Source organism: Falco biarmicus, chromosome 1 (assembly GCF_023638135.1).
Source record: "Falco biarmicus isolate bFalBia1 chromosome 1, bFalBia1.pri, whole genome shotgun sequence".
NCBI classification, from domain to species: Eukaryota; Metazoa; Chordata; class Aves; order Falconiformes; family Falconidae; genus Falco; species Falco biarmicus.
This window is the reverse complement of record NC_079288.1, coordinates 102,487,318-102,505,074: the sequence shown is the minus strand read 5'-3', so window position 1 is coordinate 102,505,074 and position 17,757 is coordinate 102,487,318. Positions and strand designations below refer to the sequence as shown.

Below are 17,757 nucleotides of genomic sequence, written 5' to 3'. Positions count from 1 at the left end.
TGCTGGTGTCAGCTGAAGTGACAGAGCAGGGCTCAGACTTGCTTCCACTTAAATCAGTACAAACTTTGTTTTTGGTTTAAGGAAGGAAAACCCAAACATTTTTCAGCATTTCTTGATGAGAACACTTCATGGCCAAGTTCAGTTCTCCTAGATGAAAGTGCACATGTGCTGCTCCTGGCAGAGAAACTGCGTGTATGACTTATGGCATATTTCAGCAAAGCATGTAAAGGCTTCCTTTTCAAACAGTCAAACCTGCCTCTTTCAAAAGCTACATGGAACAGATTTCTAAACCATCAACACAGGGCTACTGTACCTTCTGTATGGACATCAGGGAGGATATCGGTGTGATGCTGCGCTACAGCTGATCGCCTGTACACCATGTGGATTCTTCCCTTTTCCTCTTCCATTTGCTTTCCTCTTTCCAAAGGCTCAATGAAGTATTCATCCTTATCAGTTCTTATCATTCCAGCCTGGTGAGGAAGAGAGAAAGCATGCCAATATGTCATTTGAGAGCCTAAAGACCTGGCCTGCTGCTTTAAAAACAAATATCAGGAGGGGCGAAGCATGAAACACTCAGCATATTGATGCACTGTAGGACTCAAATTACCACTGTGTTTGCTTTGCATGGACTTCTTGCAGAGGTGATATCCCTCTGTGCTCTGGGGATATTCATCTGGCATTAAGGGAAGATCTGGTTTACAAATGCGATGCATTACCCCTTCAAAAACACAACTAAGACTAAAGTCATACAGGAATTTACCATTTGCATGTTATACACAGCTGTCCTGTAATCTAAGCATGGCACGCTGAGCACTGTGTACTGCAACGTTCTGCTAATCTTTAACCCATATATATTCTGAACGCCTTGTGGCTCAGGCCCTTCACTGAACTTCATTAAAATCAGCAGAAGCCATATGGTTTCCTACTTAAATGAACACATAGTGTTCTAACCTATAACTATGTAGCTATTGACAATTCTTCAAAAGCCTTTCTCTTTATGTCTTCCACCTACAAAAGCCATGGGACAGGTTTGCAGACAAGGCAGATTTATCCTGGTGATTACCACAATTAAACTCACTGGAGTTAAGTCACACCTGCATTAAGTCCAGTTTAAGGGAAGAGACACTCATGCTCAGGAGGAAAAATTTCTTTGCTGGCACTCAAACATAAATCACAGTAAATAACAGTGAAGGAAATCTGGCGATACACTCAAGGAAACAGTCACTTAAAATCCCCTGCTTGTACCTAAGGGCAGCAAGACTAAACTTCCAGCACAGCCAGTGAAAGCAAGAACATCATGTAAAGGGAAAATGGCTACAAAATATTTGAAAATACTGGAAAACACCAAAGGGATATATATTTTGAGAAGTCTGCAAGTTACTATCAAAGACATTAACATACAAAATATGAACAATTGTATGAAATGTAGCAGAGCAGCTACTAGCAAGCGTTATCCCTATGACCTTCCCTTTACATAGTGATGTTCTCCTCCTTGCAAGTAAGCGGTCTGGGGATGGCTACCAGAGCACATCCCCTGACCCACTGGATCCCACGGACACGGTCCTGTGGCTGAGGCTGTCTCGCCGAGGGCAGGGAATGCAGACAGTGCAAGCTCACCCGAGCCCTGCCCCGCACAGCCTCTGCAGAGGTGCAGGCACTGACGGTGTTGGCTGGTGTGTTGGCCCCACGGCCAACTGACAGTAAAACTCCAGCAATGTTTTTTTTGCTCTGGAGTCGAGGCACAAGCTCTGCTCAGCTAAAAACCAAGGCATGTGAAAACACCTGTTCCCAGCCCACCTGCATCAGTCCCATGGGTAAGATTAGGTCTGGTGTGTGTGTATACATATATAACTCTGTAAGTATAAAATAGGGCAGGACATTAACAGCTGCTGCTTGCTCACTATAGCTGATGCATGCATTTTTTCCAACCAAAGAAACCCCTACAGGAGCACGCAGTTACTGTAATGCTGCAACTGAAGATTTCACAACATGTAAAGTAGGAATTACAGTTCTGGCTTTGACTACAACCATAGATGCATACAAAGTATGAACAACAGGGAAAAAAAAAACCAAAAACCAAACAAACAACAAACCAACACAAAACCCGAAGGAGACCATCCTGACAGGTCTGCAAACTGCTCCAGGGCCTCCCTAGCCTCATTGGAGGAGGTACAGGTGCAGTTCCATGCTCCAGCTCTGAATGCCATCAAATTTATTTATGGCAATCCTAAACGGATATTTTTTTCCCCAAAAAAATTGAGATTACCATAGTCTAAGCTTAGATAATTTGTCCAATACCAGTAGACAGAATTGTGAAGGTACATGACAGAGTATAAAAAGAATTTTTTTAATAAAAACATTCAAAATGTCACAAAGAGTACCCCACCACAGGCTTTCCATGCTCTGTGTGTTTTCATACATCTACACTCCAGTTTTCAGTTAATGAATTTCTTGAAGCATTGCTAAACTATATCAACCTAAATAAGACATTCTTCCTTCGTTTTCATTACGTGAGTAGCAGCAGTAAGTGAGATTTTTGGTTGGAATAACTCAGGTTAGCATCACAAGTCAGTTTTACATGTGGCTAGTACACATAATTAGACTGGGAATTAATAAGTCCCCTTTGTATTCTAATGGCTATTTGCTTGCCATTTTTCTGAGCAAAACTAAGTTTTGTACCTACAGTTGCTATGTTACTGGTGTAGACCTTGTCTTGGCATAAAGATTTTTTTGTAAATTACTCATTTTCTAGGAAGCTGTTGCCCGTGAGTTGGAAGTAGTTCTATCCAAAATCAGCATTCACTGCAAAAGCGAAGCTTGGCTTTGCTTCCCAGCTTTTCCTTGTCTGTGTTAAAACTACAAAGAGCCACAATTATATTTTTGAGAATGGGTGTGCATTGCTGTAAAAGGAATATAAGAATAGTCTGCAAGCATCAAGCACAGTTTCCATTTTCACAACTGTATAAAACACTTTGACAGACCTAACACATTCCACCCCCCTTCAGCCACAACTCATTGTCTGCTCCTCAAAAGCCTCCTAACATCACAGATGCCGGTAACATGGCTGGATTAATACAAGACAGAAACAGTTGCTATTTTAAAAGTCTAATTGCTCATTAAGAGGAATAGTACCCAAAGTTAACATCCCATTTCACCTAATCATGCTCAACTAATCACTTGGATCACAAGAAAAAAAATAATGCAAATTTAAATTTACAAATTACAAATTTACAAAGTATAACCACTGAGATAAAAGGCATTGATTCAGGGAGACCCTTCCCTGCAAACACATCACAGAACAGGCTGGCACCTAAATCCGCAAAGCACTGACCTGTTACTATCCAGCACAATTACTGCAGCACACCCCGGGTTTTCTGTAGAAGATGACCAGTGGTCTCCTGGCCCTGGCACACACCTGGGATCACAGGCAGGACCAGGTCCTGTCTCTCTTCCAGGCTGGATCCCACTTCAGTCGGACTGTATCTCATACCAGCTTTTGTTGTCTTTTTTAATTTTAAAACAGTATGGATGATTATTTATACACACAGAAGGTGTACCTCAACCTTTTGTGCATCGTTACGGTGGTGGCTAAGGCTAACCATCTAAGAGGTTCTGAACTGCGTTGAGGGGATTTGTGCCCATCATCATGAACAAGCATCACACAATTTTTCTGCAAATGGAGCTGAAGGGTTGGATTTCCAACCAGTTGTCACCAACATAGGGTGGGTTCCTAGAGAGCAACATCTCCCGCTGATCCGGTGCAAGAGCAAGGATCTGACCTCCAGTACAAACTTGCAACTTCCCCTGTCACAGCAGAGAAGTTAATTAAAAATACACACTGTCAAATGGTTCACACAGACTGAAGGCTGCAAGCACAGACCATTTACCACACCGGCAACGTGATTTTTGGAAGAACAGTGTTCCCCGCAGTCCCAAGAAAAAGGAAGAATTACAGCAGAGACCAGGCAATTGTAGCTTTGTATTCAAAGGGTCAAACCTAAAGGGCTGAAGAAGGAAAAACATGGATTTTAAAAAAGTAAAATAAAAGGTGTATGTTGGTTACAATAACAAGAAAACATGTGGGTTTTGTTCAGCATCATTTCTCACTTTGTTCCTTATCTCTCCCACACCTTTTAGCATTGTTTACACTTTGCTTCATTTGCAGGTATGATTTTGTACCATCTGTGTGGAAGCTGAAGAAGTTTCAGTCTTTTAAACAATTAATTTGCCCACACTTTTGAGATACTCACCTTTATGCTGCTTCACCACTACAGTAAACAGTACAAATATTAACATGCTATGGCTGACGCTTAAGAGTTAAAATTACTATAGTGGTGTTATCTTACAGAGCACGTTGTAAATGATGGCAGACAAATTTTTATAAACACTGGGGTTTTTTCCCTGTTATTGGAAAATGAGATTTAGAATAAACAGGGACAGTTTTGCTCCATTTTAACAGCCTACAGGCAAGCATGAATACAGAATCCAGCTTGCTTTCCAGTCTGACTTATTCTTCCCCCCCCCCCCCCCCCCAAATTTCATCAATAGAAGAGCTTGAAATTTTCCAAATGGATAGAGAAAGAGATGCATAAACAGGTACTGCATATTCAAGTGAATCATCACTGTAAACTCTACTGCTAACCCAGCATTTTCTTCCCTACCAGCTAGAGAGAAAAGCAGGTGTTTAGAGGACATATTTTTAAAGGCTCACTTGGAGAAAAGACTGCGGTGGATTTTCAAGAAAGAAGTATGTAGTGGAATTTTTTTTTTTCCTCAAAAGCACATTTATGGAGCAATACAGGAAAGCATAGTCTGAAATCTTGGAATGATATTTAATTTTACTACTACTTCTTACAAATTAACAATGTTCAAAGTTTCCATCAAGTGAAAGACGCAGTTTGAAATCTGTGTTTCCCTGAAGTTTATCTAGAACTGTCCTCATTCTTAAAATGGGAATACAGCAAACCTGCTGAAAGCAAAAAGAAGCCTTTTGTGGCACAGTGGCTGGAAATAAACCCGCCTGTTCTCAGCACCATTTCAACCTTGACTGAGACTTGGGGGAAGTGGATTAACTTTTTAGCTTTCCTACAGACTCACTTCTCCCATTTTTAGATGGGCAGCAAACTCCCCTCGAGGGCTATCGCAGGGGACACCCGCTGATGGTTCGATTAGCACCTTATGTGCACCCACCTTGCTGCCTAACTCCGATAGTTGCCTTTAAACAACTCGTGAGCATCGTCGTGCTTCATGCCTGCAGCTCTTTCTGTCCTCCTCAATCCAGAAGTAATGGTGCATAGCAAACTGAGGGGAAACCCTGCTGCTGAATTAAACCAATGCAGGAGCAAGTCCTACCCAAGTTCATAATAAAAGGTAACTGGGAGCAAGGCCAATAGTCTGGCATAGGCAGCCCACCTAGAAGCACTTCCCAGATGACAGACAACGATGCATTCTTTACTGGACAATCCACTGATAAAAAAAACACCACAGGAAAATGCATATGTATTTTTTCTTTTCAAATGCAAAAAGACACAGACAACAATAGGGGAATTACAAACAATATCAAGCCTTGAGAAAATAACCTACAAGGGCAGGTTAAAGTAAGGAATCGTTTACGGAGCCAAAATCAACAGCATTTAAAGGGGGAACGTGATTCTGTATAAATATGCATGGAGTATTAGCTGCAAGAGAGGAAAGAACCATTCATTCAGAGAGCACAACAGAGAACTGTAGAGTGACCATTAAGAATGGATACATTTAACGTCAGTAAACACTATGGGTGGGATTTTCAAAAGTATTTTAGGAAGTTAAATGCCCTTTTTCTAGTGGCTTGCAATAAGGGCAAGTCATTTAATTCCCAGGTGTGTTTTGAAAAGGCCACCCTCACGTGTCAGAAAGTGAAAGAGTGTGTTTAGTAAGGCAGCAGAGTCACACTACTGGCCATTATCAAGTCAAGTGCTGCTAATACTTGCCACTGCATGTTACTGGAGAGTAGGAAATGCTTTGGGCTGTTAAGTCTACAGTGCATTTATTTTACAAATTAAACCTACGACAGAATATCCCCATCCTACCTATCATCTCACGTTCAATGCAACCAGGTCAGTAAATGTTCTCACTTTTTGATGCCAGTCTCCACTGCCCAGCTTTATTCCAAGTTCTGTTTTTTTTTCCTTCTTACTGTCCTCTCATGGTGCCCCCCAAACACAAAAGCTTCTTTTTTTCATGCAACTCCCTCTACAGCACACTCACTTGCCTAACTGCCTATGAAGAAAGCTTGACAAAGGGTAAGATTTCTGAAGTGCTGAGACCTCTGTCTACTGTATTCATCAATAATGTCTTACGCTTCCCACCTCCTGTCCTGTCTGCATCTGCTCCCTTCTGTCTCACTGAAATCTGTAAGCTCTTGACAGCAAAAGCTGTGTTCATGACCTGTGTCTGCACAGCATCTAGAGTGGTAGGACCCCTGATCCATCAGTACACACCAGTATAGACCAAGTAGGCTACAGGCACACTGTCAATTGAAACCCAGTATTACATGTATCTGTATACAAATGCTGGGAAACAACCCTGAACAACTAAGCAGGTGTGACCAAAATGATTCAAGGAGTCCCCATTTCAAGTAGATCCAAGTATGTGTGCTGTAGTACCAGCAACCATCAGATCCTCCACCACCACCAGGCCATACCACCTTGATGATCAAGGAACTGAAGTTTCTGAGATGCTGGGAATGTGAACAAAGCAAGGTCTGTACGAGGAGCCAGGCTGCAGGATAATCGGGCACCAATTCACAGATTTTGTCACACAGCAGTGGCCAATGCAGGCTCCAAGGGGAAGAGCAGAGAAAGCAAGACATGGCACGATGACCCTTCCCCAGGCTCCAGCCTAAGAGCTTTATCACAGAATCACAGAGTCTTTTAGGTTGGAAAAGACCTTTAGGATCATTGAGTCCAACCGTTAACCCAGCACTGCCAAGCCCACGACTAAACCATGTCCCCAAGTGCCGCATCTACATGTCTTTTAAACACCTCCAGGGATGGTGACTCCACCACCTCCCCAGGCAGCCTCTTCTGATGTTTGACCACCCTTTCAGTGAAGAAGTCTTTCCTCATACCCAGTCTAAACCTCCTCTGGCACAACGTGAGGCTGTTTCCTCTCATCCTATTGCTTGTTACTTGGGAGAAGAGACAGACGCCCACCTTGCTACAGCCTCCTTTCAGGCAGTTGTAGGGAGCGAGAAGGTCCCTGAGCCCCCTCCTCTCCAGGCTGAACCGCCCCCAGTTCCCTCAGCCGCCTCTCATAGGACTTGTGGCCTAGCCCCTTCCCCACCCCTGGACACGTTCCAGCCCCTCAGTGTCCCCCTGGCAGCGAGGGGCCCAGCACTGACCCCAGGATTCCAGGGGCGGCCTCAGCAGGCAACCAGGACCAGCACTGCAGAAGTTGAGCCAGCTCCCTGGCAGCAACAGGCCAGCACAGCCACAGCTACGCAGCCCTGGCTTCCCCTCAGCTCACGCGCCATTTCCCCAGGGAGGCCACACTTAACCTCACCAGCAAGGAGCGCTTACGGGAGCACAGTGACTGAAACCGTGCCACGTATCCAGAAGTTCATCAGAAACCACCAGTATAATAATTACCAAGAGAAGAGGGCGAACGGTGGTTTCAGTGACCAAGTGCCACGTCAGCTCCTCCTGGGATAGAGTGAACTCTCCCTTTTTCTTGATAAATCTCCAGCTAGCACTGCTCCATCACCGGCTGCTGGCTGCATTCCCATCAAGCGATGCTCAGAGACAGCTGCTCCTGAAGGGCACAAACCATCACGCTGAGGTCTCAATCAGAAGGGGCCAAAATTGTCAGCGGTGGGGTAACAGAGGGCATCTTAAAGGGTATGGGTGGAAGAAGTCTTCCATTTTTCAGGTTGGCCTGTAAAGATTCAGGATGCATTTGCCCAACACTATTTGTAAATGAGAAACTCGTTGAAATGGCAGCCAGTCACGCAGAAACCCCTCTGTGCCCCACCAGTGAGGTGACAACTGGCACCATGATCACCTTGAGCTCTACATACTTCCATCCATCAGGGTTTATGAGCTGCTTGTTTTTATATCACTAAAGCTGTATACATTTAAGTAGAATGATATTAAATTATAGCTAAATACTGACAGGGTCAACTATACCTCACTGACTTAAAGGTGGTGAGTGCACAAGATAATTATTATTTTCAGTGCAAAATGCTTTCATCTCAGTGTTTGTGTGTCCTTGCTATTTTTTTAATCTATGTATGCACTTACCTTTATAATATTATATTTCAGCTGGTATCTGTAACTTGAAAACCCTGCATTTTTTTAAGACATAATGGATCTACCACAGAGAATGTAATTATATAAATTATGTTTTTCAGCTGTCCTTAATGCCCTTGTACTGCAAAGAAACAGTTTTTAAAACACTGACATTGTACTCTGCAGAAGAGAGCTATTAATTAGTAGCTATTTCTCCTAAGCCAGCTTTGAACAGTGTGAGAACTGAACACGTGAGGCTGCTTTAATCAAATCAGAAATACAATATTGAAATATTTGCAAATTGTGGCATAGCTGCTCCCAGACCAATGTGGCAGGCACGGGAGTAAAGTGTAAAGACTAAGAGTACTTCTGTTGCTAAGCTGGTTTTGTAGGCTGCTTGCATCAGGTTTCTCTTTCTCTCTCGTGTTTTTGTTTGTTTTGTTTTTACATTTTTAATACCTACCTTTTTCACTTAGATGAGAAAGAAATGAGATCACATTCTATAATGTCCCTTGCAATGAAAAACTGTTCCTGGCATCACACCTGCTCTCTGTGCTCCATTCAAGCTTTTCTAACCAACTCTGTCACCAGGCTTGTTCCAGACTTCAAAACTGAATTTTTGGTTTATTTTCCTATTCTGCCATTTCTTGCCTCCCAGCTAGAAACTAGGAGCAATATGTAAACACCCTTCTGGCAGTTAATTGGGATTACCTATTTAATCCAGGTCTTTTACAGAGGACAAAGAGCAGTGAATCAGACACACCAGGCCCAGCTGGCTGGAGCCAGCCCTGGAGAACAGCCTGCAAACGCCCACCCCATGGCACACTCAGTGCTTACATCGCTCTTCCGAGGATGGACATCAATGCTGCTTGCTTCTGACAGCACCGAGTACACAGGTATGTTACACTGCTGTGCCAGTGAGCTCCACATTCTTCTATAAGAGCCCATGCTCTGAGATTAAATGCCTTTTCACCTGCTTTCCACTGCTTTTATGAGGATGCAGTGCCTTTGCACTGCACCGAATGCAACGAACAAGGTGTTCAGCTCCTTCACAGCACCCTCAAGTGAAACGTTTATCTATTTGATGTAGATTTCTTGAAGCTAACCATTATACAGGCTTTTAGCACAACGGTAACCACACCAGCTGAATACATGTGACAGACATGCTTTATCTATACCTGAGGCATAAAACTTGATGATCAAAAAATGTCAGTCATCTAACCTATAATTGCGTACACTGCACTGCGAGGGATACATGGGCAACAGAGCCTCAGTGCATCCCACCTACATGAGAATCTCCATTTGTATTACAGGCACCTTTTATCTGGCTTAGGATATGTACAACTTTCTGTAAAACAGAAAGTAATCTGGAAATACCGCTTACTGTGTCTTTACCGTGAAGATTTGAAATAGGAGAGATTAAAAGATTAAAAAATAAAATTTAACATCACGTTCAAGGCTCTACATTCACGTCTAAATGGAGCAGGTTGTCAACAATGTAAGAAGCAAATTAATAAGGAGGCTGCAGTTTGCCCAGCAGTAGAAGCTTGTCTGTATGAAGCTGGGCTGCATGAATAGTCCTTGGTAAGAAATGAGCAAGCTATGTAAAGAAATAAATCAGCAATAAGCACAGGGATCTGAGGATGCAAAAATCACTTTCCCTCTAGCAGAAAATTCCAACTTGGGACCCTCCAGTAGCATGCAGTTGCAAATGTGGTGTAATAAACCGGATTATGTAGTTGGAGTTTACCTAGAAGGTAAGTAGAAATGAGAAGACAACAGCTCTTTATCAGAGCACGTGGAAGCAGGCACATGTAAAAGAGCCAGACAGTTATTTTCCAGTCCAAGGACAGCTAGAATACAGTGGGAAAAGGGAAAACTGCCTGCACAAGACAGTCAACGCTGTTTTAGGGGAATGACTGCGCCCAGGAGGATCAGTCTGCTTGCTTAGAAGACTAAGATTGAGATCAAATGACTGCAACCAACATGGGCAAACAATGACAAGTTTTGTCTGCCAGGTATACAGTAAGGCTTCCAGAGCCCACATCTCTTCAGATCAGTTGTCACCTGAATGCAAGCAAAGGGACTGTAACTACCCAAGGTCAGCAGAAAAGGGCCCAAATACACCTAGGTCTGTGAAATTGCATACTTTGCTGTTCTATATAAAGAATCGCAAGCTTGTGTTCAAAGAGGAGACAAGCCCACTTAGAAAGAGGGTCCTCTACCACCTTGCCATCTGTCCTTAAAAACAGAGATGGAAATTCTTCCTTCATGTGACAAAGACAGGGCCTCTTTGGCTACATATCAGTCAATAGCACATATACCTCTTGCCATGTATTCCTCCCGTCTCACCCGGTGGAACTGTCATCTGCTCCAAAACCAAGACATCTCTCCAAGTGGAACACCGTAGTCAACAGAGTCCTTCGACACACTTTTTCTGAACTCAAGGAAGAGAAGTAGGATACTGGCAGCAGTAACTCAGAGAAAGAATCGAGACAAACAGCAACGTATTCTCCAAGCTTGCACAAATGCAAAGGAATTACTCCCTTCCTGCTGGAGATTTCTCCAATTTTTATTTTTTTTCCCTCTTTCATTCTTCAAAGCATGTGGTGGAAGCATGTCGCAACACTCTCCAAACTACCAGCTGAAACAAGGTCTTTTACCATCACATACCAACATACTCTTCACGCCAGTCCCTCTGCTGCCTTCTCCTAGTCTCTCCTCATCCAAGGTGGGTGAGTGGGTGGGCAGGCAGGCTCACGCTTTCTCTTTTCTCGCTGCTTCTTCCTCGTCTCTATTCCTTGGCTGCTCAACCACTCAACAGAATCAGCCACAGCTGCACCTTATCTACATCAGCCAGCCCACAGCTGTATATTATCAATATAATTAACCCAGCTTCATTCCTTTACAGAAGCAGAAGAGGTCTTTATTTGACAGACAGAAGCTGAGCATCATTCTCTCTCATGAAGACCAATGAAGAGGGATACTGTGTATGCCAAGCCTACTTTCACCTTCCACCCATGTTTTCCAAGAGCACCCAAGATGGACTTTCATTGCCCCAGTTTCCCACACAGTAACTAAAGGAATCGATTTCCACACATGCATTAAAAAGGAAACACAGAAATATGTATAGCATCCATAAGTGTTAGAATTGGGATAGATGAATATATTCTATACATATTCTATATGTCCCATCCCTGGAAGTGCTCAAGGCCAGGCTGGACAGGGCTGGGAGCAGCCTGGGCTGGTGGAAGGTGTCCCTGCCCTTGGCAGGGGTGGGAACTGGAGGGTCTTTAAGGTCCCTTCCAGCCCGAACCATTCCGTGATTCTCAGATTCTCACTTTGGGCCACCAATGGCTTGCTTGGCTCATAACAAAATCTCTTAAAAGATTCTCCACACACATAAGTTAAAATAATAAAGTTGCTTGTGCTGACCAGTGTAGTTTCAGCTAGCATCATCATTTATTTCACCCACCACCAATGCCGACTGAGCCAGAACTGCAGCAGGAGGACTCATCAGTCAGACCAACACAAAGCTGAGACCTCCCAAAATATTTCTTCTGACCATTCTATTGATGAAATTGGAAAATGTTTCCAGGGCTCTCCCCCCACCCTTCTTATTTCTCCCTTTTTCCCTGTTGGACAATCACAGGTGGCTGACAGCTCTATCCTGCCGTAACTAAATAGAAGCCCTATTGAAAAGCATCAAGAGCTCTGTGTTCCCTCAATTTAATATCCCAGCACCAGCCAAGCAGACACTGCATCCTGCCAAGACAAACACATGGGACTTGGCAAAAGGGGAGGGGGGCAGTTTCTGGAGACAGCCCTCCAGTCTAAACTTTTTAAGGAGTCAATATAAACATGCTTTTATAAAAAAGGTGCTGCCTCGTCTAAAAACACAGATCCAGCGCAAAAACACTACTACCTTTCACCCTCTCTGTTAGTTTAAGGTGTGTTCAGTTCAATGACTGTGCAAAACCTGCGTCACAGCTACCTGCTGCTTGCCTTTTTAATCCAAAGACGAAAACTTTTCGGAGTCGCACTGAACACTGGTTGATTTATTGGAAGAAAAATAAAAGCAAAGAAAGATGCTTTTCCTACAGCACATTTCCCTTTGCCTCTCTCCAAAACAGAGCTATGGTGGGTGGAAATTGATTATAAGTTTCCTACATGTACAGCTCCAGGGTTATACCTTCAACTCACTGGGCGGATATTATTTCTCATGCTACATCGGATCCATATTTTGTCAAGAATCAACCAGTTCTCTGGATTTCTTCTTCAAAAATATTCTAGAAACTTCTGAAGTTGTAGAGTTTGCCCCACGATGCCCCTCTTCAATTCGTGACTATCAACCAGAGTGTTATACTCCAGAATGTTCAAGTGCCAAGCACGCATCTTTATTTAGGTAGAGGCACACAATAAAATGCATTATCTCATGCTAACTCAGTGTTACAGGTGCAGGCTGCCACCTCACAGTATGTGGACAGTGTCTTTTTTCAGCCTCTGCTGCAAACAAGCACCTGATCTTGAGGACTGGGCAGGCAAGTTGACTCTGAGCCTGAGCAAGGCAGCAGCCTGTGTGTACCCCATGCTCTGTGGACGGGGATCAGAGACAGAATCACAGATTCACAGAATGGTTTGGGTTGGAAAGAACCTTTAAGGTCCTCCAGTTCCCAGCCCTGCCACAGGCAGGGACACCTCCCACCAGCCCAGGCTGCTCCCAGCCCCGTCCAGCCTGGCCTTGAGCACTGCCAGGGATGGGGCACCCACAGCTGCTCTGGGCAGCCTCTGCCAGCACCTCGCTGCCCTCACGGTGAAGAATTTCTTCCCAATATCTAATCTAAATCTACCCTCTTCCACCTTAAAACAATTTTTGAGAGACTTAAGGAGATAAAATGAACAAAAAAAGTCACAGCTGTTCTATGCACATACATAACCTGGAGGGATAATTCACCTGGCTGGTGAATTTACTCGCTCCCTTGACCTTTTTTTTTTTTTTTTACCAAGCATAAATGATCAGTCCTTCAAGAGAGCATGGATTGGGCTGGTATTTTGACAAATTATTCTGGTAGATCCAGCGCTGATGGCTGACTGTAGCCTTTTTGCAAGGGGCCTTTCTGTCTGCCCCATCATGCCACAGACACACACCATCAAATGCTGTGGAAAAAGCCAACCAGGTACTGACAACAGTGAAGACAAAGACCAATCTGCATCATATGTTGCAGTACCAGCAGCCCATTGCTGACACCCCTTTTTGCTGGGGTGACTCAGAGGGGTGATCTACCCAAGCACACGCACTGTGTAAAGCATACACATCAGCTGTTGCATTTGTTAAATAAATACAACGGGGCAAGCCATCACCTTGCTGGAATAGCTGCGTATCACTGACCTACGCAGCCAGCTCCTGACACACATAGAAAAAAGGAGTACAATTTTGGCAAAGAATGTATCACATGAATGAAAAAACAGTAATATAAAAGGAGTATCAGAGAGTCCAGTCTACCGCTAAACAGAACTGGCAGATACAAGCACATTTGCATAGCCCTATGGCTTCATTTATTAAGCTAGAATGGAGAGACATGTATTGCTCTCATACTAAAGCATGTCCATCATCTACTGAGGTTAAAATCTGTGACAGAATGCCTACAGACACCTTTATGACAGCACACATACATTTTCCTGCTAGGTAAGAGATCTGGTAGATAAAAGCGTCTCCCTGTCTAGCTTCCTAAAGCACCACTTCATAGTCGGTATCCACAACCACTAGTGCTCTGTACCAAACAAGAAGGATGAGCTCAGCCATCTGTGTAATACCCTCACAGCACACGTCAGAAATCACAATCAGCAAGACTTCTGTGGATAGATGGAGTCAAGTAACTTCATACATACAGGCGAGTCCCATTACTTGTACACTGAACACATCTGGCAAACCAGGGAAGAATTCCCCTACTGCTCCAAGTATCTGTAACATATACCTACTACCTGCTTTTTTCCCCTCTTTTTCCATTTATTCTGCTTTATGTGGTTATTGCTTGTCTAACTTGCATTGGTCAATGTATATAACGATTAATCAAAATAAAGTGAAAAGTAAAAGCAATAGAGTATCGCACATTTTCTTCCATTTATGACACTTCCAAGTAATTTTGGCTTATTGATCTGTATTATTTTATCACATTGTTATGTACAACATACAGTACTGATCTGATAAAAGTGGCTACAGGTAATTTAAAAATTGTTGAGTACAGAGAAGATCTGATATTGATACAGAAAGCTTACCAAAGCGACTATAAACGGCATTCATTTCAAATTACCGGCAATTATACTAAATTATAAATTTTCTCTTAACCTCACTAAAAATGCAAAGAGAGTCCACTCGAAGAGGGAGGTACAGGCCATCACTCTGCCCACAGCATGTGTTGCTGCAAGCTGCTATCAGAAGTGCAGCTAAATAAAAAAGAACCAATTGCTCTGTCTGCAGGACAGACTGTGGAGATGGGACTCTGTCAGGACCATGGCTCCTCGCTGCTGCAGAGCCTGGGCAATTTGTGTGCTCCCCAAGAACAGGGAGCCAGCATCAACAGGCTTCCATGCTTTGAGTAGGCTTAAAAAGAATATTAAAAGAAAATTAAATGGACAAGCAAAGACCTGGGAGTACGCAGATGAAGAGGTGGAGAGAGCTGAAAGCCTGCAGCATGGATGCACAGCCTCACTCTCCGATGCTGATCAAACAGGCCCTTCTGTCACGCATTCACCAGCATGATAACACACCAGGATTCTGACGATGCCCATCTAAATACCTTGCCACCACATGAAGTTATGAGCAGACCAAGGTACACTCTTAAATCCAGCAGGCAGCGCCACCCACCAAAGAGGGTTTCCAAGCCCTGTGACGGCAGGGGCTGTCCCCAGGGAGCTGGGGTGGGTGGCATGTCCCTTGGAGATTGCTATCCATGCCTCTGCCAGAACCTGCTTCTCAGTCATGTCAGGGGATCCAGCCCCTGCCGAGTTCCGTCTCGCAGGGCTGGCAGGGAAGGGGAAAAGCCATCCAAAAGGACATACTTCTCTCACTGCACATCTTCTGCATGTTAAAGTATTTATGGCCTCAACATACTTGGCATATAAAAAAATACTACACATTAGAAGAATGCTGGAAAAAGTAATATGGCAAAGCTCCGCACATTTCGACAAACAGATGTTATTGATACAGTTGCTGGGTGCCTACAGAGGGAGAAGGGAGGTTTGCAGAAGAATCTCATCCTCCCACATGGATGTGCCTCCAGCCCCATGGACCCTCCCAAGGTTCCAGGGCTCTGGGCTGGCGCCACAGCTTGGAAGCAAAGCATCCACAGTTACTGTCTCCTTCAGCACCGGCACCCTTGGAGTTATTTCTAGTGTAGCAAGTAGGAATTCAATGGCTCATTTTTCCTCTCTAGAAGATCAATGTGATATAAAATCCCTCTTATATCAATGTTTTATCTGTTGCAGAACTTCTGGCAACACATTTCCGAATTAGAGCAAGAGCTCCTGAATCATTTCAGTCTCAGTTCTTGAAGGATATTAAACACAGACAGCATAGCGCAGTGTGAGGATTTTTCTTATTAAGTGCTAAGAGTGAGATAGCATTTATTTAAAAAGATTAAAACCAAATTTAAATCAAATTAAATATTCAAAGAGTACATATTGCTCAGGTTTCACAGCCGGCTGAATTATTCACACAGCAGAAGTTTGTGACTAATCATTTAATATCAGATTTTTGCAACAACAAAAAAAATCTTCCGCAGCTACAAAGAAAAATACTTCTTGTTCAACTGAATACCAGGATGAAGATTCAGAAACAGGATGAAAACATAGGAATTTTTAATATCCTCTTCCAACCTACAGACACAATTTAGGAATAAGAAGGTAAGATACATTCATACTAAAATATTGAATGTCAAGCTGACCAGAAACAATACACTCACTTCCTTAACTAAGGAGAGTTCTTCCTGTGGCTAATACACTATTTTTAATACAAACATGTTCTTAATTTTAAACACATCTATCACACTCAGTGTAATCCAAGTAATAAAAAAATTTGCTATGTGATTACTCATCTAATTTGACACTATGCTGTGAAAAGTAATCTGGTCAAAAGCCAGGCACAACTGGCCATTCTGCAATGTAGTAGAAAAGTAAGAACCAAAAATAAAAGGGACAGTGATCACTCCTTGGCCAGTAGTGAGAATCTCTTTGTGAAACGATTGGTCCACAATAAACACAATTCCGGGGTGGATAATATAAATGGAGTGATGTTCCTGCAGAAACCTGCAATTGCATTTAAAACATACGGTACTTAAAATTAAAACTACGCCTCATTAATCTCTGTATCCCATGAGAGAGCAGAATCCCTCCTCATAATTTCTGCTTGCTTCTCCAAGGAATTGAAGCTCTCTCAAGACACTAATTGACACAAAGCTTTAAGAAGCAAAAGACACTTAGAAGAGCCTCCAAACTAACCAATATTCTGCTGAATTTGCAGAGAAGAAAAGAAAATGGCAAATATTACTGGGTCATTGCACAGGACTGAAATTAAGCTATTTAACCTCCTCTATAAACATACATAAGAAAATTCCTTTATGCTGAAATTTCTCATGCTTGCTTTTAAACCAAATGTCGGGCTACTTTTTTCTCCTTTCAGAAAGTCTAAGAAAAAAAAAAACAACCAACAATGGAACTCCTTAAGAGTTATATGAAAGCAAAAAGAAAAAAACAAACTTTGATTTTATGTGGAAAAACGCATCTCTCTTTTGTTCTTGGAAAACCCACACAGATTCATTTTAACGGCAAACTGCCGTGCAAAACTGGCATGCAAAATGCTTTGTCCTTAGAAAAGGAATTGTGGTTTTAGAATATCAGTTATTAAAAACTGAAAAGTATGCATGGAACATGCTCAGTACCTCCCTGAGCCCAGCATACCTCTGCAGAAAAATTTACAGAGTACAGGTTTTGTCTTTGTGGCAATTACAGCAGCTCCATGCTGGTAACTATTTTATGGAGAAATGGTTCAGGCAATGGCAAAATTCACTTCTGTGAAAGGAGCCTGAAGTGGGTGCATGGTAAGGGGTGCTTGGGCCCTTTGCCACAGGTAAATTTTATATGCACAGTGTTGCCAGTTCTTGCAGTAAACTGGGTGTTTTCACAACTCCTGGAGTCATGGGATTACAGGAGAGTCATATCTTCCTCTAAAAAGTGGAAAGGAAAACAAAGAGCAAGGACATTTGATAGCCTTCAAAGAAGGAAAAAATAAGCAAATCAAGTGCTGAATACTCCAAAACTACAAAGCAAATGAAATAATTCCAAAATATGAAAATCTCATGATCTGGAGGATGGAAAAGCAGACACTTGAGGTCAGCAGCACCATGTCTATGGTGGTACACAAAAGCAATATGTATTTATCTGCTGCCCGTACATATCAGTCATGAACGCTGGCACAGAATTATCACAAATTACA

General features: G+C 42.9%; 1 protein-coding gene across 2 annotated transcripts in view; it reads right to left on the bottom strand.

Moving 5' to 3' along the window:
* The window catches only part of ADAMTS3 (ADAM metallopeptidase with thrombospondin type 1 motif 3), a 134,808-nt gene that overhangs the window by 86,479 nt on the left and 30,572 nt on the right, over positions 1-17,757 (bottom strand). For both annotated transcript variants that reach the window (XM_056354428.1, XM_056354420.1), the window contains exon 4: positions 314-470. In XM_056354428.1, the coding sequence (XP_056210403.1) occupies positions 314-470 (157 nt within the window). The remainder of the gene's footprint in view (positions 1-313; positions 471-17,757) is intronic.